This window comes from Arachis ipaensis, chromosome B9 (assembly GCF_059453495.1).
Source record: "Arachis ipaensis isolate K30076 ecotype BB chromosome B9, ASM5945349v1, whole genome shotgun sequence".
NCBI lineage: Eukaryota > Viridiplantae > Streptophyta > Magnoliopsida > Fabales > Fabaceae > Arachis > Arachis ipaensis.
In genome coordinates, this window is record NC_142444.1 from 143,308,029 (window position 1) to 143,335,071 (window position 27,043).

At 36.3% G+C, this 27,043-nt stretch overlaps 2 protein-coding genes across 2 annotated transcripts; both read right to left on the minus strand.

Annotated features, from left to right (window-relative positions):
* Positions 1–1,407: 1,407 nt before the first annotated feature.
* LOC107616493 (uncharacterized) lies at positions 1,408–3,108 on the minus strand. The gene is made up of 2 exons (XM_016318443.1): positions 2,013–3,108; positions 1,408–1,910 (listed from the first exon to the last, which is right to left on the minus strand). Exons 1-2 carry the CDS (start codon positions 3,106–3,108, stop codon positions 1,408–1,410), a joined length of 1,599 nt encoding a protein of 532 aa, XP_016173929.1.
* Positions 3,109–6,350: 3,242 nt separating this feature from the next.
* LOC107616491 (uncharacterized) lies at positions 6,351–7,105 on the minus strand. The gene is made up of 2 exons (XM_016318442.1): positions 6,716–7,105; positions 6,351–6,632 (listed from the first exon to the last, which is right to left on the minus strand). Exons 1-2 carry the CDS (start codon positions 7,103–7,105, stop codon positions 6,351–6,353), a joined length of 672 nt encoding a protein of 223 aa, XP_016173928.1.
* Between the last annotated feature and the right edge of the window lie 19,938 nt (positions 7,106–27,043).

Genomic DNA, 27,043 nt, shown 5'->3' on the forward strand with positions numbered 1-27,043 from the left:
CTTTTCCACCTGCTTTTCATTTAACACAGGTGATTGATTCCACAGCAAATCCCCTACAGCATTCTTCAGAAGAAACCCATAAACTTGAGTCATCCTCACTGAATCATCAAGCTGCCTTTATTGAAGAAAATCAAGCGGTTCCAGATTCTGATTCTGCGTCTAAAGCCGCTGACACCACCAATTCTGATTCCTCTCGTTCCAAGGTTTTCGAGACCCCTCCAGAGTTACAACCTGATCCTTCACTTCAAACCCCTCCAGGACCAAGACCAGGGACATCGAATATTCTTTCCACCCCAGGTAGTGCCACCTTGGATGATCTGATTTCTATTTTGAACAAAATTATCCAAGAAAAGAAGGTACCAGTCCCTGTTCCAGAAATCTCAAGATCTACCACACCAAGACCTCCAATCGAATTAGTAGAGCCTGACACTCGGGAACAACTTCGATTACTCATCAAACTTTTGGATCATCCACCTAGTTTATGGGTTAATGATCCAATCCTCAACAAACTCCTGGAGGACTGCTTGAATTCTTCTTTTGAATTTCCAAACAACACACCATATTCTGCTTCGATCCAGGAATTCAAACAACTTCTTAATGATAGTGTTGCATCTCAGTTTCAACTTCAGAAAACTGAAAATGAAGAGGCTACAACCAAATCCAAAATAGAAAGCTGTCTTGCAACTGCTCAACCAATCCAATCCTCTCGTGAAGAATTTGACGTGAGGATCTCTCATGCTATCTCCGTCCAGGCTTTTCATGACCAAGAAGAAGCAAGAATCGGAGCATAATTGGCTCAACTTCAACAACAGCTTGCCATCATATGCCAAGACAGAGCCACCTTAGCCAAACCTCTAGCTGCAGCACAACAAGAGCAACATCTCCTTATCCAGAAACTTGTCTCAATCGACACTGAGCGGGGAGAGTATGAAAAACAGCTCGAGAAGATTCAAACTGACAAGTTCAAGCAAATTGAAATGCTTATGATTCTGGAAAATAAAAGGACAAAACTGCGCTCTGATTTGGCTAAGCTATTGGCATCTTGAACCCTTTTTTTTTTTTACTTTTGTAATGACTATTTTCTTTTCTGAACTTATGCCTGCTGAATTTCTATATTTGCCAGTAATAGAAATATTTCAGATATTTTCCATTAATCGAATTAACTATTTTCCCTGACTCGATATCTTTAATCTGATAGGCATTTCCAGAAAAGACTCTTATCACTTGAAAGGGACCTTCCCAGTTGTGAGACTATTTACCAAGAAATTTTGATTTCTTTTTCATTGGTAAAATAACTTTCAAAACTAATTCACCTATTTTGAAAGATTTCTCCTTAATTCGATGATTATAACTTCGAGCAATACTTTCTTTTTGTCGAATTACATTATCAAGTGCTAGAATTCACTCTCAATCTAACTCATTCAATTCATCAAACATGGCATTCCAATAGTCATCGACTGGCAACTCATTCTGTTTCGATACTCTTAGAGTATTCAAATTAATTTCTAATGGCAATACTGCATCATGGCCATATACTAATTTATAAGGTGAAGTTCCTGTCGAACCTCTTGGTGAGTTTCGATAAGCCCATAATACTTGACTTAAAGTCTCATGCCAAGTTCGAGACTTATTTCCGATATACTTTTTAATCAAACCAATCAGTATCTTGTTTGCTGCCTCCACTTGCCCATTAGCTTGTGCATAATAAGGAGTTGAAGTAACCATACTAATATTTCTCGAAGCCGCAAAATTTTTACTAATGTTTCTCGAAGCCGAAAAATTTTTAATTCGCTGGCCAGTGAACATAGTTCCTTGGTCGGTACTTAACGTCTGAGGAATTCCAAATCGATGAATAATATTTTCTTCGACAAAATCAATTATCTTTGTCTGACCAACTTCTACCAAAGGAACTGCTTCCACCCATTTTGTAAAATGATCAATAGCCACTAAAATAAATTTATACTGCTTCGATGAAGGGGGATGAATCTATCCAATTAGATCTAAATCCCAACCTCTAAATGGCCATGGCTTGATTATCGAATGCAGTTCAGCTGCTGGAATCTGTTGTATCGAACCATGTTTCTGACATTCTTGACATGCCTTTGCATAATCGATACAATCTTTTATCATAGAAGGCCAGAATACATGATTGTGATATAACACCCATCTCATTTTCTTTCCTGCTTGATGAGCACCACATATTCCATTATGAACTTCACCCAAAGCAATGTTTTGATCTTCCCGACTCAAACATCTCAACAAACTCCCATCGATACCCTTTTTATATAATTCATCGGCTAATAAAACGAAGTTCATTGCTCGTAACTTTAGTTTTCTATCGACTGCGGTATTAGGATCTTTCAAATATTGAGCAATAGGTTTTCTCCAATCAAAATCCTCCCATTCATCTATGCACAACACTTCTCTCTCATTTGCCAGTACTAAAATTTGATGGATACTTGATAATTTCTTAATAGTTTCTGGACCAATTCGATACTTTGAAGCAATTTGGGCTAACTCATTAGCAATCTCATTATGAATTCGAGGGATATGCACCAAAGAAAATTTTCGAAAAGACGTCAATAACTCCCAAGCAGTTACTAAATATTTTTGTAACGTCTCATTATTACATTTAAACTCCTTCGACAACTGCTTTAAAACTAACTGTGAATCTCCTAGAATTTGAACTTTTAAAGCTCCTTTATCGATTAAAATTTCTAAACCCAAAATTAAAGCCTCATATTCGGCTACATTATGGGAACAAGGATATTTTAATTCGAACAAGAATTCTGATGGAATACCCTCTGGTGAGATAATAAGAATTCCAACTCCCGCACCATCTTTGTGCTTAGATCCATCGAAATACAATTTCCAATAATTGACTTCTACATCGACTATATTTGCCCACTGGTCATTCAGATCTTTCGAATTGTCTACAAGAAAATCTGCAATAACTTGTCCTTTAACAGCCTTTGCTGGGACATACTGTAAATCGAATTCCGTTAATGCTAACATCCATTTTTCCAAACGTCCCCTTAACATAGAGAAACTTAGCATGTACTTAACAAGATCGGTCTGTGCTATAACTTTCACCGATTTAGCCACCATATAACACTTTAACTTCATACAAGCATGATATAATGACAAACATAATTTTTCAATCGGCGAATACCTTGTTTCAATATCAGTTAAGACTCGACTAAGGTAATAAACTGCCCGCTCATACCCGTTTTCATCATCCTAGGCTAACATACATCCTATAGTATGTTCAGATGCTGCAATATACAATTTCAAAGGTTCATTCGGAAGAACATTCACCATAATCGGGGCTTTAGCCAAATATGTTTTGATCGAATCAAACGCTAATTGATGCTCTATGGTCCATTCAAATTTTGAACCATTTTTTAATTTCACTAAAGGTGCGAACACCCTAGTTCGATCCGACAGATTCGAGATGAATCTTTGAAGATAATTTATTTTCCCCAAAAACGATTGTACTTTCTTCTTCGATTTGGGAGCAGACAAAGCTAATATTGCATCTGCTTTATTTTTATCAATGGCTATCCCCTTTTTATGAACAACAAAGCCTAAGAAATTCCCAGCCGATACCCCAAAAGCACATTTCAGAGGATTCATTTTTAATCCTTTCTTTCTCATGGTCACAAATGCCTTTCTTAAATGGTCTATATGTTGACTTACAAAAATCTATTTTACCATTTCATCATCGATATATACCTCCATAAATTTTCCAATAAACTCATGGAAAATGGCATTCATTGCTCATTAATACGTTGCTCCGGCATTCTTCAAACCAAAAGGCATAACTACCCACTCATATGTGCCTAACGCTCCAGGACAACGGAAAGCAGTTTTAGCCACATCATCTTCCGCAATGAAAATTTGGTTATATCCAGAATAACCGTCCATGAAGCTAAGAATTTCATTTCCTGCTACAGAATAGATTAATATATCTGCAATTGGCATGAAATATTCATCCTTTGGAGTAGCATTATTTAAATTGCGAAAATCGATACATACCCTCAATTTTCCATTTTTCTTTATCACTGGAACAATATTTGACACCCACTCCACATAACGAGCAGTTCGAATAAATTTTTCTTTGATCAAGCGTTCTATTTCTTCTTTAATTTTCACATTAATTTCTGGAGCAAAACGTCTTGGGGTTTGTTTCACAGGTCGAGCATTGGGTTTCAATGCTAATCGATGTTCTACTAATGAACGATCGAGACCAGACATTTCATGATAGTCCCATGCAAAACAATCTTTGAACTCATGCAACAAATCGAAAAGCTCAGTTCGAAAAGGATCAACAAGATCTTTCAAATATATGTAATTCGAACATCATCATGAGTCCCCAAATTAATGTCTTCTAAAGGATCCTGAGATTCGAACCCCTTATAATGATCATCTTCGATTGAGAACTTTTCAAACCCCAAAGGCTCCAAATCATAAATACAATCGAAAGTAAAATCAATGGAATTATTAGGGATCGAAGAAACTTGATCTTTGATTAATTCATCACTACATTTATTTTCCACACAATGAGCCTCTGCTATTAAATCGGCAGTTCGATTCACATCATAAACTTCATTACAAGTAATAGAAAAATCATAACTACATTCGACTGGAGGTGTCGAATCAAACATATTACAACTAATAGATTCACTAATCTATCTGATTCAACTTTATCAAAAGAATCATCTTTATTTTCTAAAACTTGGAAATTATTTAAATCATTACGCAAAGTTACCAGGTAGTTGGAAACTTCCTCAACCTGGTCCATAGTTCAGCCTTTGAGGTCTTCAAGAAAGACAATCCCAACCTGTCAGCTCGCCGACCAAATCTGGATAGCGCAACTTCATCGAAAGTCCTTCTGAAGTCAAATAACACCCTTCACAATTGTAAGGATTCAGAGATCGATCAAAATTAAAAGGCTTCAATTTACGATCATATATCCTAAAATCGACATGCATTTGTTCGACGTAGAAACTCGAATCTACTTTGATAATTTCAGGTTTGCCTTCTTCAGTCCACAGAAGCACGCTCTGATGCACTGTAGATGGTACAACATTTACTCCATGGATCCAATCTCTCCCAAGTAAGGCATTATAACTAGCCTTCGATGGTACTACCACAAACATAGAGTGTCTCTCCGAAGACCCCACCTTTACTGTCAAGGTAACCAGCCTTCTCACTGGCATGAAATTCCCACTAAAATCAGTCACAGCAATGTTCGTAGGGACCAACTCGTTAACATGCTTCCCTACTTTTTCCAACATCCTTTCAGGTAAGAGGCTAATCGCTGCCCCACCATTAATCAGCACCTTGTTTATTTTAAACCCATTCACAACAGCAACAATATGAAGGGGACGAAGATGAGACATTTATCTCTCAGTAGGTCGAGGAAAGAAACCCAGCTCATCTTCTATGCGAATGAAAGAGAAAACCTCTTCATCTTTCTGATCATAATCTTCATCCGAATTACTTTTGCATTCTCTAAGGTACTCAGTGGGAATTATTGAATTCGTCCCTACCATGTCATCATCTCCTTCATCAAAGTATTCCTCATCTACATCGACATCTTTATGTTTATCGATCCTAGAGGACTGAGCAATTGCTTTCCCTTTTTCCATCTTTGCTGGTGATGGAATTTCCTTGGGATAAGTCTCTCCATTAGAAGGGAACACAATCCGGGAATGCACAGAGGGAGTTTCCCCCTTGCTTGCTTCCTTCCCTGTCTTAATTTGAAGTTTCTTATTTTGATTAAAACTTCTTCTTCCACTTCTTCCTTGTGGATATCCTTTGGCTCGCCCTCGATAGGAAGCATATTGACTTTGAGACGGTGCTCGATTCCCCCATTGAGGATTGCGTCGATACAGGTGATCACGCCTCTGGAACTCTTGACAGTTCCTAATCCACTGAACACCTATAGCCTGTGATCGGCTCAAAGGTGTAGTCACATCATGTTAAGAGATTTTTGAACCAGAGCCCTCTACGCGTCGAATTGGCTGCCTCTGACGTGCTTATTCCTCCCTGTGAGCCAATTCTTTCTTTATCCTCTCTTTCTCAAAGATCGCTGCTGCTTCAGCATCGAAAATAGCATTGCATCGTGGACACAGAGATACGTTCCGGTCTTTGATCTTTTGCTGGACTAAGAAATCCAACAAACCGTCCCCTGCGATCTAACTTGTGACTCAAAGTCATCAAGAACCACATCAAAATCGTAGGACATGCCCACCATGTTTACTCCAAAATGAGGCTTTTACGGAAAGTAAAGTTCTACCCTCAGGCAAAACTAATTGTTTGTCTTTAAGTAACACATCAAAAATCTAATCAGATTTCGAGATATCAAAACTATATTTCTTTTCACTTTTAAGTTTTGAATTATTCGACTTTTCACTACCAGGAAGTTTTTTCAGCAAAGAGCAAACATATGGAGGACCTTTTTTAAGTTCAGCCAGATTGACTTCCGTTTCGAAATCGAATTCCTCTTCTGAGGATTCCATGGTTACATAGGCAACTTTTTCTTTTCGAGTAAACGGTTTATTCTTTGACCTTTGTTCAATCCTATGTTTTTCTTTCTCCTTTTTCATAAGCTCAGTCTGCGGAACCTTTTCAGCCAGATGAGCCAAATCAAGACATTAAGCAATTTCCTGCGCATATAAAATCCCAACCCCATAGTTGCTATTTTTACTATCTCACTTTCAGGTAACGTCACATAGCATCTACTTCTAGCATTTTTGAAATGTATTAAATAATCGTCGATGGTTTCACCATCTTCACATTTCAAAGCTACTAGATCAGTAACTGCTACGTTCATTTTCCCTCGATAAATCTGAGCGTGAAAAGCAGTTTCCAACTGATTCCATGTTGTAATCGAATTTGGTCTAAGATTCGAAAACCAAGTAAATGCGTTCTTCGTCAATGACGAAGGAAAAAATTTCATTTTCAAGTTTTCATCATTAGCTAGGTTCCCAATCTCGACCAAATAACGAGCAATATATTCAGTTGTCGATTCTCCAACTTCTCCATCAAATTTTGTGGTTATTTTCGAATTTTTCACCCCTCTTGGCACTTCAGCCATTTTCACTACTTGGGGAAAAGAAGACACAAAATGTGGTTAATTCATAAAACCAACATTCAGTCCAACCCAATTCAAAACCTCCTCTACAATTCGAGTGACTTGATAATGATCACCACGTAATCCATGTACAACATCATCAGCATTTTCATCTCGACGAACCATGCGAGGATTTTCTCGATTCGGAATATGATTTTCATTTTGAAAAATATTTTCCATCCTCTCATTATTTCCTCGAGCATTATGCCTCTCACCTTCATCATAATCGACGATTCGAGCAATCCTCTCGACTTGTCTAGCAAGACGCTCGAATCTCGATTCATGATCTGCCATCATGGGATTCAAAATCGTAGTCATTTGCTGAGTCAATAAATTAACAAAGTCATGATGACTTTTCTCCACTTGTTGTCGATATACTGCCATTGAATTTGCAGCATTCGAAGTGGAGCCCACATGATACTCACGAGAATATTCAGAGTGTTGTTGTGGGTTTTGCATATTATTCACTCCATTTGCATTCCCAAAGCGGATAGGCGGCATAAATCCACCCACCGGTGGGGTATAACCAGTAGAAAGACCATAAGGGGGCCATCCAGCAGTTAATGGAGGTTGAAACGATGGCGCAGGGCCACGTGGACGAGTATTGCGTCCAACATTTCCAGTTTGAATAGTCGTGACGACTATGCTTTCAGTTTCAATTGCACCTTTCGAACGTGAAGACACGTCGGCTTGTTGCGTAGATACTGGTATGCTATCATTGGTGGAAGAACCACCATTCACATTTGATAATTCATCAGCCATGTGAATGATTTTCCCACTTCGTAATCGCATACACTAACGATTACTGCAAAAAGACTTATGTGACACATTTCGATTTAAAACTGTCCCACCGGGCGTGCCAATTTGTTTTGTCGATTTTTAGAAAATCGATGGTGATTCGATATCTAGTGGTCTGGGAGCGAAACCTACTCTTCTGTGCGAGTACTAGTTTTCTAGAAGTGCATCAAAGCGTCTTCGATTAGACAAGTTTTGACAATAAAAATAAACTAAATTTGTAGAATGTTAAATGAAATTTAGAAATCAAAGTTTTCAATAAGTAAAGACATGGTAAATGGAAAGACTTGTACCAAAATCAAAAGGAAACAGTAAAAGCACCTTAAATTAAATCAAAGAAATTCAAAGTAAGTGATGGAATGCTGAAAGATAAATTTAACAGAGAAAGTAAAGAATGTGAATAACACTTAGTGAATAAAAATATGAAGTTTACAAACAGAATTGAAATTAAAATGAAGAAGAAGGTGGAAGGAACCCTACAGAAAAATGAAACTCGATCGCAAATTCAGGGATACGCTAGGATGTGAGAGTGCTAGAGTGTTTTTCTGAGTAAAAGTTCCAACCCTTATTCCCTAACCCTTCACAGTATTTATAGACTATCTTACATAACGGTTAATTTGATTACAATTAATTACAATTAAACATAGCATTTCAAATTCTGAAGCGTAGTCTCTCTTGGTAACCGTTCCCATCGCATGATTGTAGCTATTCTCCATGAACTCCTCGTGCAATTAAAGTCATTAACTTTCCATTTTTACTACTAATCGATCAGTTCTTTCGAAGGTCCTATTTAACCCTTCGAATCAAATCTTCTCTTTGATTTAGCTCATTCAATTGACAACATAATCAAAATCCACATTAGCACCGATTACCTCCAACTTTAAGCTTGCGCGCACGCGTCTTCTTGAAACACCACACTTAACTTATTTTGATTTGACCCACTCTTGTCGAAAATACTTTCTCGATCAACAAATAGTTTATTACATACCCGAAATTTATATGTGCCCGATCACCCTTATGACGTAGGGTCAACAGAGTATCGAGATTCAACCTGGAACACGTGGTGGCGAGCCACGGTCTTTACCCAGGGAAACTCGTATCTCAGATATCATTATTCATAAGCCATTTCATAATCATATTCATTATTTAATCATTCATCAGAGCCATTGCATATTAACTTCATCTTTTAACACTTCCCTTTCACACTCCTCTTTCTATTTACCCTTTTCTTCACTCCCAAATTACCTTAAACTCCTACTTCTGCTATTTACTAAACTTACTAGTAGGATCTAGGATTAACAGGGCATAAATAGGGGTTTTAGCGTTTAAAATCATGTTTAGAATAGAAAAATAAAGGTGCTGAAAAACAGGACGTGTGCGTACACACACCTGTGCGGGCGCACAGCTCGAAAAAAAAGTAGGACTTGTGCGTACGCACGTATGCATGCGTGCGCACACATCACTTGGTGTGCGAGCGCCCCACCTGTGCTGGCGCCACCAACAGAAGACTCGCCCTGGCGTGTGCGTGTGCACAAGAGTGTGCGTACGCACACTTTATGAAAAATACCAGGTGTGCGGGCGCACAGAGGCGTGCGTACACACAGGTAGATTTTCGCTTCTACTGGGTGCGCGCGCACAGCTGTGTGCGTGGGCACACATCAGGAAACCTGGTTCTGCTGCAACCTTTAAAATTTCAGTTTTTTGCACCAACTTTCCGGCATCCATAACTTCCTCTACAAAATTCGGTTTTTCGCAAACTTTATATCAATTTCAAGCTTATAAAACACTCTTTAATTTAAAACAAACCTCATCATTATTCAAAATTTGTAGAGCAAGATATGGACTACCAAAGTTCATCAAAATTCATATTTTATCAAAAATACCCTAAACCCCATTTTTTACCAATTCTCATTCTCTACTCACAAAACCTGCAAGTTTACAACACCACAAGTCTTATTCCATCATCATCAACCACTAGTTCATTAATGTCCACACCATTCCATAACATCCACACAATAATCCCAATATATCAACTTATATCACAACCCATTATAAGCAAGTCCAAAAGCATGAAATTAATAACCTCAATACCTCATAATTCCAATTTAAGCTCATCAACAATTTATTCCAACAACATTACAAACTACTCATCAAGTACAATTAACAATTCAACATATCCTATGGTTCCTCTAATCTAAGTTTTCACAACACCGTAAATATTAAACGTGCGAAACTTAAACTATACCTTGGCCGATTACTTAGTTCACCCAAGGCAGCCTAACAACACAAAATTACAGCCCCTCCAAACTCAATCAAAACAGCCCAAAACAAGCCTTGACCACCAATAAGCCTCCAAGTACTTCCAATTCAATTCCAATGCATATATACCCACTTAATCTACACCTAATACATATACATGTTCCAATTTTAGTTTTCCCATTATAAATACAAGATTGAGCTAGGTTTAAGGTGTTCTTACCATACCCATATGCTCAATAGCTTGAGCCAACAAGTTCCGGAAGCTAACTTGAACCTAGAACACAAAAATTGGACAAGATTCACTATAGGTTTTCAATCTCACCAAAGAAAGAGCGATAGAGATTCTGAACCAAATATGAGGCTTACCAGTAAAATTGTTTGGATAGAAAGGTAGAGCTTGACGCGCTGGACACGTGGCCGCAAACGGTGCGGCGATCGGAGCCCGGACGGAGGAGTTATGGTGGTTGGAATATTTGATTAAGGTTAGGGGCTCTCTGGTGCACAAAATTGTGATTACACTTTTCACAACTCCGCACAACTAACCAGCAAGTACACTAGGTCGTCCAAGTAATACCTTACGTGAGTAAGGGTTGATCCCACGGAGATTGTCGGCTTGAAGCAAGCTATGGTTATTTTGTAAATCTTAGTCAGGAGATTAATGATAAGAGTGATTGTATTTATGAAAAATAAATAACATGAAATAATTAGTACTTGTGATTCAGTGATGAGAAACAGGTTGAGGTTCCAGAGATGCTCTGTCGTCTGAATCTCTACTTTCCTACTGTCTTCTTCTCCAAACACGCATGGCTTCCTTCAATGGCAAGCTTTATGATCCTCTCGGATGAAAAATACCAGGTACGATCTCTGCACGGCTAATCAATTGTCGGATTTCTCGTCTCGGATGAAAAATATCATGTACAGCTACCGCACGGCTAATCATCTGTCGGTTCCCACTAGCATCGGAATAGGACCCTTGTCCTTTTGCACACTGTCACTGCGCCCAACATTTGCAGGTTTGAAGCTCGTCACAGTCATCCCTTCCCAGATCCTACTCGGAATACCACAGACAAGGTTTAAACTTTCTGGATCCCAGGAATGCTGCCAATTGGTTCTAGCCTATACCACGAAGGTTCTAACCTCCGGACTCGGTCCGTGGATTAGAAACCCAAGAGATACGCACTCAAGCTGTCGCCCAATGACTACGTTGAGCTCAGATAGAACGGGAGTGGTTGTCAGGCACGCGTTCATAGGTTGAGGATAATGATGAGTGTCACGGATCATCATATTCTCTATATTAAAGTACGAGTGAGTATCTTAGAATAGAATCAAGCGTGATTGAATAGAAAACAGTAGTAATTGTATTAATCCATTGAAACACAGCAGAGCTCCTCACCCCCACCTATGGGGTTCAGAGACTCATGCCGTAGAAGATACAATATCAAATGTAAAAAAATGTCATCCTCTTCTAAATGAATCTCTAAAAGTAGTTTTTATACTAGACTAGTAACTTAGGTTTACAGAAAAATGAGTAACTGAGTGCAGATAGTGCAGAAATCTACTTCTGGAACCCACTTGGTGAGTGTTTGGGCTGAGCTTTTAAGCTTTCATGTGCATATGCCTAAAGCTGGCGTTAAACGCCACCCTGGGTGCCAAAATGGGCGTTTAATGCCAAGAAAGGTGCCAGTTCTGGCGTTTTACGCCGGAAATTTTTTGGCTGGCTTTTAAATCCAGTTTGGGCCATCAAATCTTGAGCAAAGTATAAACTATTATATATTGCTGGAAAGCCCAGGATGTCTACTTTCCAACGCAATTGAGAGAGCACTAATTGGGCTTTTGTAGCTCCAGCAAATCTACTTCGAGTGCAGGAGGGTCAGAATCCAACAGCATCTGCAGTCCTTTTTCAGCCTCTGAATCAGATTTTTGCTCAGGTCCCTCAATTTCAGCCAGAAAATACCTGAAATCACAGAAAAACATACAAACTCATAGTAAAGTCCAGAAATGTGATTTTTGAATAAAAACTAATAGAAATATAATAAAAAGTAACTAAAACATACTAAAAACTATGTAAAAACAATGCCAAAAAGGGTATAAATTATCCGCTCATCACAATACCAAACTTAAATTGTTGCTTATTCCCAAGCAACTAAAAACAAAATAGGATAAAAAGAAGAGAAAATAAAATAAATTTCAAACATCAATGAAGCTCAGTTCTAATTAGATGAGCGGGACTAGTAGCTTTTTGCTTCTGAACAGTGTTGGCATCTCACTTTATCCTTTGAAGTTCAGAATGATTGGCTTCCATAGGAACTCAGAATTCAGATAGTGTTATTGATTCTCCTAGTTCAGTATGTTGATTCTTGAACACAGCTATTTTATGAGTCTTGGCCGTGACCCTAAGTATATTGTTTTCCAGTATTACCACCGGATACATAAATGCCACAGACACATAACTGGGTGAACCTTTTCAGATTGTGACTCAGCTTTGCTAGAGTCCCCAGTTAGAGGTGACCAGAGCTCTTAAGCACACTCTTTTTGCTTTGGACCACGACTTTAACCGCTCAGTCTCAAGCTTTTTACTTGACACTTTCACGCCACAAGCACATGGTTAGGGATAGCTTGATTTAGCTGCTTAGGCTAGGATTTTATTCCTTTAGGCCCTCATATCCATTAATGCTCAAAGCCTTGGATCCTCTTTACCCTTGTCTTTTGGTTTAAAGGGTTTTTGGCTTTTTCTGCTTGCTTTTTCTTTTTCTTTCTTTTTTTTTCTTTATATTTTTTTTTCCGCAAGCTTTTGAATTTCACTACTTTTTCTTGCTTCAAGAATCAATTTTATGATTTTTCAGATTACCAATAACATTTCTCTTTTTTCATTATTCTTTCAAGTTCCAACAATTTTAACTTTCATAAACAACAATATCAAAAATATGCACTGTTCAAGCATTCATTCAGAAAACAAAAAGTATTGCCACCACATCAAAATAATTAGATTATTTTCAAGATAGAATTCGAAATTCATGTACTTCTTATTCTTTTGAAAATGAAAATATTTTTCATTTAAGAAAGGTGAGGGATTCATGGAATCATTCATATCTTTAAGACATAGACTCTAAACTTTATTGATCATGGAATAAAAATAAGACACAAAATAAACGTAAAAGCAGACAAATAATAATAAAAGAAAGGAAATTAAAGACATAAAAATAATTGACTCTAATACTAATGCTTATGTAACTCTTAAAATAGGTTTTTAATAATAAAAGTTATCACAGAGTTAGGACTCAACAACCTTGATTTTGAGGGGTAGGTGCTCCTTCAATCTGTTGAACATCCAACTCTTCAAGGGACAGCTTCTGACGTTTTAGCTCATGTATCTCATGCCCTTGTTTCTCTTGTTCTATGAGCATTTTGCAGAGCATGCTATTTTGATTCTGCTGTTCTTCTTTGAGTTGATTTACAGCTTCTTGCAGCTTGGTGACAGATGCTTCTAAGCGAGCCCAGTAGTCAAATTGAGGAATTTCTGGGAGGAGCTCATGCGCCCCTCTCTTGATGAGGTTATCTTGAATTTGAGGTACATCCATCACTTTTTTGGTGATTGGGTGTTCAACTATGATATATTCATCCACACCCATCTGTACCCCGCATCTTTGCATAACAGACTAATCAAGCTTGGGTAGGCCAATTTGGCCTCAGTGGATTCCTTGTTTGCAAACATGTAAATTTCAACAGGGATCAGCTGATGAATCTCTACCTCCTTCCCTAGCATAATACAGTGAATCATCACTGCCCTCTTGACAGTGACTTCATATCGGTTGCTGGTTGGGAGTATAGAACGCCCAATGAAATCCAGCCAACCTCTAGCAACTGGTTTGAGATCACCTCTCTTTAGTTGGTTTGGGACACCTTTTGAATTAGTAATTCACTTGGTTCCAGGGAGGCATATGTCCTCTAGAACTTGATCTAGCCTTTTATCCTTGGCCATTCTCCTATTAAAGGACTCTGGATTATCTTGTAGTTGAGGAAGTTTAAGAACCTCTCTCACTTTGTCAAAGTGGAAGTAAATAACCTTCCCTCTGACCATAGTCCGAAAGGAGTAGAAAGCAGTTCCCTCTAATCTTTGCTTTTCTGTCATCCACAGATTTGCATAAAATTCCTGGACCATGTTTCTTCCAACATGTATCTCAGGATTAGCCAGGACTTCCCAGCCCCTGTTTTGAATATGCTCTTGGATCTCCGGGTATTCATCTTCTTTCAGATTGAACCTAACTTCCGGGATCACTGATCTTCTGCACACAATTTTGAAATAATGGTCTGCATGTTCTTTGGTGCAGAAGTTCTCATGCATCCAACATGGTTTTGGATTGTTTTTTTTCTTCTCTCTTGAAGCGGTTTGTCTTCCTTTGGGTGCCATGAGATTGGTTTGTTTTATCTCAGGGATCACGAAAATCACACCAAACTTAGTGATTTGCTTTCCCTCAAGCAAAATAAAAAGAAAGAAGATGAATAGAGGGAGAGAAGGATTTGAATGATGGAGTAAAGGGGATGGTCGAAGTTATAAATAAAGGGGAGGGAGGGAAGGGGTTCGAAATTTTTAGAAAAAGATATGATTTGAAAGATATGATTGATAAAAGATAAACATGATATGAAAAAGAGAAGATTGTTTTCAAAATTTAAGAGATATGAAAAAGATATGAGGAAGTTAGATCTGAATTTTTGTTCATGCATAAAAAAAATAAAAGGTAATATGAATGAATTAAAAAGATTTGAAAAGAAATTGGAAAGATGAATGAGTTTTTGAAAAATAATTGAAGGAGAATTAAAAAGAATTTATAAGATTATGAATTTTTGTTAATGGGAATTAAAAATTGAATGTTTGTAATGTTCGGATGCAGAAAAATTTGAATTAAAACATGAAAATTCGAAAAAAATTGAATTGGAAACGAAATTACCTCTCCTCTAGCTGTTCTGGCGTTAAATGCCCAGAATGATACCCATTCTGGCATTTAACGCCCATCTGCTGGCCATTTTGGGCGTTTAATGCCTAGCCAGGTACCCTGGCTGGTTTTAAACGCCAGAAATCCTTCTTTACTGGGCGATTTTTTGAACGCTCAGAATGCTGCCATTTCTAGCGTTAAACGCCCAGAATGCTGCCCATTCTGGCGTTTAACACCCAAATTGCCTCTTTACTGGTGTTTTAATGCCAGTGAGCTCCTTTTCTCTGTGATTTCTCTGTTTTATGTCTTGAACCTCCATTTTCCTGACTTATTCACTGAAATGCATTAGCCAACATTAGGAACAAAATTAAATAAACTTATATAATTGTTATAAACATCTAAATTTTTTATAATGGCTGGGTTGCCTCCCAGTAAATGCTTCTTTACTGTCTTTAGCTGGACTTTTACTGAGCTTTTTAATTTAGTCTCAGTTTTGAGCATTCTTGCTCAACATCACCTTCAAGATAATGTTTGATTCTCTGTCCATTAACAATGAACTTTTTGTCAGAATCAATATCTTGAAGCTCTACATAGCCATATGGTGACACACTTGTAATCACATACGGTCCCCTCCACCGGGATTTCAATTTTCCAGGGAACAATCTGAGCCTAGAGTTAAATAACAGGACCTTCTGTCCTTTCTTAAAGACTCTAGATGACAGCCTTTTGTCATGCCATTTTTTGCTTTCTCTTTATAAATTTTAGCATTTTCGAAAGCATTGAGTCTGAACTCCTCCAGCTCATTCAACTGGAGTAATCTTTTCTCTCCAGCTACCTTAGCATTAAGGTTTAGGAACCTTGTTGCCAAGTAGGCCTTGTGTTCCAGTTCCACTGGCAGATGACAGGCTTTTCTATACACAAGCTGGTATGGAGAGGTCCCTATAGGAGTCTTGAATGCGGTTCTGTATGCCCACAGAGCATCATCCAGACTTCTTGTCCAATCCCTTCTACGGGTACTTACAGTCCGTTCCAGGATTCGTTTTAGTTCTCTATTTGAGACTTCAGCCTGCCCATTTGTCTGTGGATGATATGGAGTGGCCACTTTATGGTTAATTCCATATCAGACCAAAGCAGAGTCAAGCTGTTTATTGAAGAAATGGGTGCCTCCATCACTGATCAGTATCCTAGGGACACCGAACCTGCTGAAGATATGCTTCTGGAGGAACTTCATCACTGTCATAGTATCATTAGTGGGTGTTGCAATTGCCTCTACCCATTTAGATACATAGTCTACTGCCACCAGAATATAAGTGTTTGAGTATGATGGTGGAAAAGGCCCCCATGAAGTCAATACCCCATACATCAAACAGCTTAATCTCTAGGATCCCTTGCTGAGGCATGGCATAATCGTGAGGCAGATTACCAGCTCTCTGGCAACTGTCACAGTTACATACAAACTCTCGGGAGTCTCTATAGAGAAAAGACCAGTAGAAACCACATTGGAGAACCTTTGTGGTTGTTCGCTCACCTCCAAAGTATCCTCCATATTGTGATCCATGGCAATGCCATAGGATCTTCTGTGCCTCTTCTCTAGGCATACATCTGCGGATTACTCCATCTACACACCTCTTAAAGAGATATGGTTCATCCTACAAGTAGTACTTTGCATCAGAAATCAATTTTTTCATTTGTAGCTTACTGTACTCTTTGGGTATGAATCTCACAGCTTTATAGTTTGCAATGTCTGCAAACCATAGTAATTCCTGAATGGCAAAGAGTTGCTCATCCGGAAAGGTTTCAGAGATCTCAGTAGGAGGGAGGGACGCCCCTGCTACTGGTTCTATCTAGGACAGGTAATCTGCTACCTGGTTCTCTGTCCCTTTTTTGTCTCTTATTTCTATATCAAACTCTTGCAGAAGCAATACCCATCTGATGAGTCTGGGTTTTGAATCTTGCCTTGTGAGGAGATATTTTAGAGCAGCATGGTCAGTGTACATAATCACTTTTGATCCCACTAAATAAGATCTGAACTTGTCAATGGCATAAACCACTGCAAGTAACTCTTTTTCTGTAGTTGTGTAATTCTTCTGTACGTCATTCAAAATACGAATAGCATAGTAAATGACTTGCAGAAGCTTGTTATGCCTCTGTCCCAATACTGCACCAATGGCATGGTCACTAGCATCACACATTAGTTCGAATGGTAATGTCCAGTCTGGTGCAGAAATGACTGGTACTGTGACCAGCTTAGCTTTCAGAGTTTCAAATGCCTGCAGACACTCTGTGTCAAAGACAAATAGCGTGTCAGCAGCTAGCAGATTGCTCAGAGGTTTTGCAATTTTTGAAAAATCCTTTATAAACCTCCTATAGAATCCTGCATGCCCCAGAAAGCTCTTGATTGCCTTAACATTGGTAGGTGGTGTTAATTTTTCAATTACCTCTACTTTGGCTTGATCCACCTCTATTCCCTTGTTTGAAATTTTGTGCCCAAAGACAATTCCTTCAGTCACCATAAAGTGACATTTCTCCCAGTTTAAAACCAGGTTAGTCTATTGGCACCTTTTTAGAACAAGTGCTAGATGGTCAAGACAGGAGCTGAATGAGTCTCCAAATACTGAGAAGTCATCCATGAAGACTTCCAGAAATTTCTCTACCATGTCAGAGAAAATAGATAGCATGCACCTCTGAAAGGTTGCAGGTGCATTACACAGACCAAATGGCATCCTCCTGCAGGCAAATACTCCAGATGGACATGTGAATGCTGTTTTCTCTTGGTCCTGAGGATCTACTGCGATTTGGTTGTAACCTGAATAGCCATCCAAAAAGCAGTTGTATTCATGGCCAGCTAGTCTCTCTAGCATCTGGTCTATGAATGGTAAAGGAAAATGATCCTTCCTGGTGGCTGTATTGAGCCTTCTGTAGTCAATACACATACGCCACTATGTAACTGTTCTTGTAGGAACCAGTTCATTCTTTTCATTATGAACCACTGTCATGCCTCCCTTCTTAGGGACAACTTGGACAGGGCTCACCCAGGGGCTATCAGAAATAGGATAAATAATCCCAGCCTCTAGTAACTTAGTGACCTCTTTCTGCACCACCTCCTTCATGGCTGGATTTAGCCGCCTCTGTGGTTGAACCACTAACTTAGCATCATCCTCTAATAGGATCTTGTGCATGTATCTTGCTGGGCTAATGCCCTTAAGATCACTTATGGACCACCCAAGAGCTGTCTTGTGTGTCCTTAGCACCTGAATTAGTGCTTTCTCTTCCTGTGGCTTTAAAGCAGAGCTTATGATCACGGGAAAAGTGTCATCTTCTCCCAAAAATGCATATTTCAAGGATGGTGGTAGTGGTTTGAGCTCGGGTTTAGGAGTCTTATCCTCTTCCTGAGGAGTTTTCAGAGGTTCTTCTATTCTCTCTGGTTCCTCCAGATCAGGCTGAACATCTTTAAAAATGTCCTCTAGCTCTAATTCGAGACTCTCAGTCATATTGACCTCTTCCACCAAGGAGTCAATAATATCAGCGCTCAGGCAGTCTTTTGGTGTGTTTGGATGCTGCATAGCTTTGACAGCATTCAACTTAAACTCATCTTCATTGACTCTCAGGGTTATCTCCCCTTTTTGGATGTCAATGAGGGTTCGTCTAGTTGCTAGGAAAGGTCTTCCTAGAATGAGAGTTGCACTCTTGTGCTCCTCTATTTCCAGCACTACAAAGTCAGTAGGAAAGGCAAATGGCCCAACCTTGACAATCATGTCCTCAATTATGCCTGATGGGATTTTAATGGAGCCATTAGCAAGTTGGAGGCATATCCGGGTTGGTTTAACTTCATCAGTCAAGCCAAGCTTTTTGATAGTGGATGCAGGTATTAGGTTGATACTTGCCCCAAGATCACACAGAGCTGTCTTGGTACAAGCATCCTCTAATGTACATGGTATCATAAAGCTTTCGGGATCTTTAAGCTTCTCTGGTAAGCTTTCCAGAATGACTGCACTGCATTCTTCAGTGAGAAAAACTTTTTCAGTTTCTCTCTAATCCTTCTTATGACTTAAGATCTCTTTCATGAACTTAGCATAAGAGGGTATTTGCTCAAGTGCCTCTGCAAACGGAATCTTTATTTCAAGAGTCCTGAGATAGTCTGCAAAGCGGGCAAATTGTTTATCCTGTTCCGCTTGGCGGAGTTTCTGAGGATAAGGCATCTTGGCTTTATATTCTTCAACTTTAGTTGCTGCAGGTTTATTTCCTACAGAAGTGGTTGGAGAAGCCTGCTTAAGGGGGTTGTTATCAGCACTTGCGAGTGTCTGATCCCTTATTGGTGTTTGAACGCCAGAATTGGGGGCTACCTGGGCGTTTAACACCATATTGCCACCCTTTTCTGGCATTTGGACGCCAGAATTGGCCATCCCTTGGGCGTTTGATGCCAACTGTCCATCCTTTTCTGGCGTTTGAACGCCAGAATCATTCTTCTCTGGGCTCTTACTGTCCTCAGAGGGAATTTGGGCAATGACTTGGTCATCCTCTTTCAGTTGTTCCTTTCTTGGCTTTCTGCTGCCTTGAGTTGAGACATTCAATGTCTTCCCACTCCTTAATTGAACAGCTTAGCATTCTTCTGTTATCTGTTTAGATAACTTCTGTCTTATTTGATTTAATTGTTTTTCCATACTCTGGTTAGCATCTTTGGTTTCTTGCAGCATCTCTTTAAATTCTGCGAACAGTTTTGTTATAATAAGCAATTGCTGATTGAGTTTAACAACTTGTTCTTGAGGACTAAGTTCAGTGGATAGTGCTTTAGCCTCTTCTTTCATGGAGGACTCACTACTTAAATACAGATGTTAATTTCTAACAACTGTATCAATGAGCTCTTGAGCCTCTTCAATTGTTTCTCATGCGTATAGATCCACCAACTGAGTGGTCTAGAGATATTTGGGCCTTTTCTGTAAGCCCTTAGTAAAAGATGTTTAACTGCACCCATTTTGAAAACATTTCAGAGGGGCATTTCCTTAGAATCCCTCTGTACCTCTCCCAGGCATTATAAAGAGATTCATTATCCTCTTGTTTAAAGCCTTGGATGTCCAGCCTTAGCTGTGTCATCCTTTTTGGAGGGAAATATTGATTCAGAAATTTGTCTGATAATTGTTTCTATGTTTTTATACTTGCTGTGGGTTGGTTATTTGACCATCTTTTAGCTTGATCTTTTACAGCAAATGGAAACAATAATAATCTGTAAACATTCTGATCCACTTTCTTATCATGTACTGTGTCAGTAATTTGTAAGAACTGTGCCAGAAACTCAGTAGGTTCTTCCTGTGGAAGACCGGAATACTAGCAATTTTGCTGCACCATGATAATGAGCTGAGGGTTTAGCTCAAAACTGCTGGCCCTAATGGGGGGTATACAGATACTACTCCCATAGGAAGCATTAGTGGGGTTAGCATATGACCTCAGAGTCCTTCTGGACTGTTCATTTCCACTTAGGTCCATGATGGGAAAGGGAGATGATGTGGATTGCAAATAAAGTATATTTTTGTTTTTATTTAATTTAATTAAGGATAAACCAAATTAAAATAGGATAAAATAAAATAATTGGAAACTAGACTATAAGTTTCGAAAACTAAAAGAAAAAAAATAAAATAAAAATATTCGAATACTAAAGTAATTAATTAATCAAAAAGATTTGAAAAATTTTGGATATGATTTTCGAAAAAATGAAGAGAGAGAAAGTGGTTAGGAAGTTTTGAAAAAGATATGTCTTAAAATTTCAAAGATTGAAGCTTTCTTAACAAGGGAACACCAAACTTAAAATTTTTCAATCAAAATAATAAAATAAGACTAGTAATTCGAAATTATGAATAAGAAAAAGATTTTGAAAAATTTTATAAAAGATTTTCGAAAAATATAAAAATAAATTTGAAAAAGAATTTGTTTTGAAAAAGATTTAAGAAGATAAATTTTTAAAATTGAAATTTTAACTTGCCTAACAAGAAACTACCTAATTTTAAAAATTTTGACTAAGTCAACTTAAGGAATTCGAAAATAATGAGCAAATAAAGGAAAAGATTTTTTTTTTGAATTTTTGAATTTAATGAGGAAAGAGAAAAACAATAAAATGACATCAAACTTAGAATTTTTAGATCAAAAGAAAGAAAGCAAACAAGAAAACTTTGAATGTCAAGATGAACACCAAGAACACTTTGAAGATCAAGATGAACACCAAGAACAAATTTTGGGAATCTTTAAGAAAATAAAAACACAAAGGACACCAAACTTAAAAATTTTTATTCTTTGGACACTAATAATTCGAAAATGCACAAGAAAAATAAGGAAAGACACAAAACAAGAAAAACTAAAGATCAAATAAGGAAAATAAACAAGAACAGCTTGAAGATCAATGAAGAACACAATGCATATATTTTCGAAAATGGAAAAACTACCATTTGTACCCATAAATTTTGCGAACGCTAACAAAAGTACCCATCAAACAAGAAAACTAACGTTGTACCCATGAAAGATGGGTTCCGTGTGACAATAGTACCCAAACCGTGATTTTTCGTTGACTTTTTAATAAAATTCCCAAATTACCCCCTCTATCTTCTTCCCCAAATTCCAAATTTCACAACCCTCATCCTTCGTCTTGCTCTGTCACCGCCAGTCACCTTTCCCTCAAGACCCAAGCACCTGATGTCTTCCTCTAACCTTTATCCTCAACTTCAATATCTCTTTATTTCAATCTTAATTTGTTCTCCAAATCTAAATCCAAATCAACTTTAACATTATTACCCTTGTTGTTTCTTTCTTCTTCGAATGCAACAACAACACTAAGAAAGCACACCCTTGTCAAACTCTTCAACCTCTTCAACCTAAATATTGTTGTTCTTCTTATTTCAAAGCAATAAGTAGCAGAATTCAGCAACCAGAGCCAACAAGAGGCCGGTGGCCACGTTCTCTTTCCAACGGTGACTTCAAACACTGTTCAGCACCGTCGATCTGTAGAAAAAAGGGCTGCTGTTAGAGTATCTTCATGCCATTTGGTGGACTGATATTCACATTGCAGCCGCTGCTGCTGCTCAGGCTAGGCTTCTGAGGCCACCGCAGAACCCTCTAGAAGGTTGTGGTGATAGTAACGTTATTGTTGAAGGATCTTGTTTCACTTTGAGTACTGGAGAACAAGGAGGGATGATGGTGGCGGGGTACGTTGATGAGGATGAGTTTCTGAACATGCCGAGTATGATCGAAGACATGGCCAAGGGAATGCAGGGTGAAGAAGGACCCACACTCCCAAGCCCACCTTCGACGACGACATCATCAGCAAGTGCTGCTCCTCCGGTGAGTTCCCAGCGAAACTTCTCGTCTGCGACAAATGCGACCGAGACTATCACATCTTCTATCTCCGACCTATCCTTCCTTCCGTTCCCAAAGGCTCTTGGTTCTGCGCCTCTTGTTCCCACAGTGACACCAAGAAACCAAAATGTATATTTTTTTTGTTAATTTCAAACTTCTTTTTCTTTTTCTACACCAGATCTACAAATCCATAATATTTGAACAATAACTTCAGATAATTAATAATCCACAATTTTTAATCTTTTTAATTTTTTGGTGGCTGGCAGCAGAGGAAGACGAAGGATGAAGGTTGTGAAATTTGGAATTTGGGGAAGATAGAAGGGGTAATTTGGAAATTTTATTAAAAAGTCAACGAAAAATTACGATTTCGATACTATTGTCACACGGAACTCATCTTTCATGGGTACAACGTTAGTTTTCTTATTTGATGGGTACTTTTGTCAGCGTTCGCAAAATTCATGGGTACAAATGGTAGTTTTTCCTTCGAAAATTAAAGAGAAATTAAAACATGCAATTGACACCAAACTTAAAGCATGAAACTAAACTCAAACAGAAAACTCAATTATCAGTTTATTAAAAATTTTCGAAAAAATTTAGAAAAAGAAAACAAGAATTTTAAAATTAAAAAAAAAACAATAATAGAAGACTCAATTTTAGTGACTCTAAACCAAAAAAAATAAATTTTTCCTAATCTAAGCAACAAAATAAATCGTCAGTTGTCCAAACTTGAACAATCTCCGGCAACGGCGCCAAAAACTTGGTGCACGAAATTGTGATTACACTTTTCACAACTCCGCACAACTAACCAGCAAGTGCACTGGGTCGTCCAAGTAATACCTTACGTGAGTAAGGGTCGATCCCACGGAGATTGTCGGCTTGAAGCAAGTTATGGTTATTTTGTAAATCTTAGTCAGGAGATTAATGATAAGAGTGATTGTATTTATGAAAAATAAATAACATGACATAATTAGTACTTGTGATTTAGTGATGAGAAACAGGTTGAGGTTCCAGAGATGCTCTGTCACCCCCACCTATGGGGTTTAGAGACTCATGCCGTAGAAGATATAATATCAAATGTAAAAAAATGTCATCCCCTTCTAAATGAATCTCTAAAAGTAGTTTTAATACTAGACTAATAACTTAGGTTTACAAAAAAATGAGTAACTGAGTGCAGATAGTGCAGAAATCTACTTCCGGGACCCACTTGGTGAGTGTTTGGGCTGAGCTTTCAAGCTTTCACGTGCATATGCTTAAAGCTGGCGTTAAACGCCACCCTGGGTGCCAAAATGGGTGTTTAACGCCAAGAAAGGTGCCAGTTCTGGCATTTTACGCTGGAAAGTTTTTGGTTGTCTTTTAACGCCAGTTTGGGCCATTAAATCTCGGGCAAAATATAAATTATTATATATTGCTGGAAAGCCCAGGATGTCTACTTTCCAACGCAATTGAGAGCGCGCCAATTGGGCTTCTGTAGCTCCAGAAAATCCACTTCGAGTGCAGGAGGGTCAAAATCCAACAGCATCTGCAGTCCTTTTTCAGCCTTTGAATCAGATTTTTGCTCAGGTCCCTCAATTTCAGCCAGAAAATACCTGAAATCACAGAAAAATACACAAACTTATAGTAAAGTCCAGAAATATGATTTTTGAATAAAAACTAATAAAAATATAATAAAAAGTAACTAAAACATACTAAAAACTATGCAAAAACAATGCCAAAAAGGGTATAAATTTTCCGCTCATCACTCTCCTCCTCTTCCCTTCTGTTATGGCATTGCAGCAACTAATGAGGGAGAAGAGAGCTGCTGTTTCCTTTATATTATGGGTCCGGTTGGATCCACGGGCCCGATTTGGGCCAAATTTTTGAAATTTGTATCAAAATTCTCGTTTCAACGAGCTCTATCCTATTTTGATATTAGTTTTGCATTTTTAGCTTTCCTAGTTAAAATTTAATTTATAAACTAATTATTTACCGATTTTAGCGGGGTTTACAATATTCATTTTAAAAAATATTTTTCTATGTAATATTACAAAAAATATCATGGTCACCCTAAATTACTACATGTTCAACTTTCATCAACAGCGTTAGAATGCCTAAATTGAGACATTTTCAGGCTATAATCTTTGTTAAACAAACAATTAATGAAACACTCATCCATACCTTCTTATTTTGAGTACATTTATACATAAAAAAATAAGTTGAAATAGCAAAAGCGATAAAAATGATGATTTTTATAATTGTGTGTAGCTATTTATATATAGAAGACCAGACGACCATGATTATCTAATAAAATTAATTTTATTTATTGCATTCAATTTGAATAAGTAAAAAATCATCTTATTTTAATTTAGTCCTTAATTCATATGATTTAAATTTAGCTCAATAAATATGATTTGATTTTATTTAATTATTAATGAAAAATATCTCGAGAACCTATTTTATATAGATTTATTATTTTAATGATTAATTAATTAAATAATTAATTAATACAGATAATTAGTATAATTAATTTGATTTAATAAATTAAAAAAATAAATTAAAAAATACTAATAGAACATTAAAAGAAATAAATTAAAAAATATTACCAAATTAAATTGATATAAATTATATTAAATTATGTGATATTTAAATATCTAATCAAATTAATTAGTTGATATAGTTAATTTATCATAATAAATTGTATTTAATGAGTTAAAAGAAATAAATCGCTAAACACTCTCGTAAGTATGTTACGTTAACTCCATCATTAAATGCAGAAACCTGATTTTTATATAATAGAATAGATAATAAATAGAATATATGAGAATATGATATGTGACATCTTTTAATTATGAAATTGGTATTAATAATTTCCGCCTATAAAGCTATCAACTACCTAATATTATGATTTAATTAATAAGAATGATGACATTAATATTTTTTCATAAGTTTTGTTATTATTTTTAATTAGAAAATAGCCATAAATAAATTTATTTCCTTAATGAATGTTAATTTTGTTGCCAAATTCTATATTACCTTTCAAATGTTAGCGTAATTGAGTCTAATTTTTATATTTTGAAATGAATTTACCCGAAAAAATTAATATGTAAATCACATTATTATTACAAAATTACTTTTTTAACATAATTAATAGTGCTTATTTGAACCATTAAATTTAGTTTCTAATGATATTAAAGTCAACCTATTTTATTATCTTGTGCCTTCAAAGAATTTACATGACTGATATAAAAATATAACAATTGAAAAAAAAATTCATTACAATGGGTATATTCATTTTAACAAATATTCTTCTATCTAATACTATAAAAAAAATACATCGGCCACTTTGAAAAATTTAGATATATTCACCAAACAAACAATCAATAAAACACTCATCCGTACTTTCTCATTTTGGGTACATTTATAGTTTTATACATAAAAGAAATTATACATAAAGAAAAAAAAAGAAGAAGAAAAGAAGAGTTGAAATAGCAAAAGCGATAAAAATCACGATTCTTATAATCTTGTGTGCCCATCTATATATAGTAGACCAGAAAACTACGATTATCTAATAAAATTAATTTGTATTTATTGCACTCAACTTGAATAAGTAAGAAATTATCTTATTTTAATTTAGTCTTTAATTCACATTATTTGAATTTAGTTCAATATATATAATCTGATTGGATTTGATTTGATTTGATTTTATTATTAGTTGAAAATATCTCAGTTGCCTATTTTATTCATAGATTTATTATATTAATGACTAATAAATTAATAAAATTAATTAATTAGTATACACAATAAATTTGGTTTAATAAATTAAAAAAATAAATTAAAAAAATACTAATAGAATATTAAAATAAGTAAATTAGAAAATACTACCAAATCAAATTGATATAAATTATAATAAATTATATGATATTTAAATATCTAATCAAATTAATTAGTTGATATAATTAGTTTATCGTAATAACTTATATTTAATAAGTTAAAAGAAATAAATTAGAAAATACTCTCAAAAGCATACCACGTCAGCTCCATCATTAAATGCAGAAATATAATTTTTATATAATAAAATATATTAATAATTTATTCTCTAATTTTAGAAGCGTTATGGTTAAATGAATATACTCTAATTACAGAAATTAATATAATAAACTATTTTTTTTTAGAATTTTGAGAATAGAACAATATTTTAAAATTAATTTAAGGTGTTTAAATCTCATAATTTGTTTGTTTTAGATAGTTATATTACGTTATGTTAATATTTTGTTTCTAATATGTTGGATAATATTTTATCTTGATATTATTTATATAATAGCATTAATCGATAATTTCTTTTTTAATCTTAAACAATATTATACTTGCGAAAAGAGCGTGAATTTCAAATTAATTAATGGTAACATCTTATATGATTATATTATTAGGAGAAAGATAATATTCTCATTTATTACTATTATACTTTTTTTAAATTATACAAATTATACTATAGTTTTACAAATTATTTATTTTTAAATTATAAAATCAAATGATTGTATTATTAATTAATATTTTTTTCTATTAATATAAACATTATGCAATTATTTTATGAAAGTTAGTTAAA

What these genes read in the sequence shown, in the direction of transcription:
- LOC107616491 (XM_016318442.1), bottom strand. Translation starts at nt 7,105, where the DNA reads ATGGCTGAAGTGCCAAGAGGGGTGAAAAATTCGAAAATAACCACAAAA. An exon ending in CGTTACCTGAAAGTGAGATA is followed by an intron (nt 6,633 to 6,715) that starts GTAAAAATAGCA and finishes CTGGCTGAAAAG; the next exon opens with GTTCCGCAGACTGAGCTTAT.
- LOC107616493 (XM_016318443.1), bottom strand. Translation starts at nt 3,108, where the DNA reads ATGGTGGCTAAATCGGTGAAAGTTATAGCACAGACCGATCTTGTTAAG. An exon ending in CAAGCCATGGCCATTTAGAG is followed by an intron (nt 1,911 to 2,012) that starts GTTGGGATTTAG and finishes GGGTGGAAGCAG; the next exon opens with TTCCTTTGGTAGAAGTTGGT.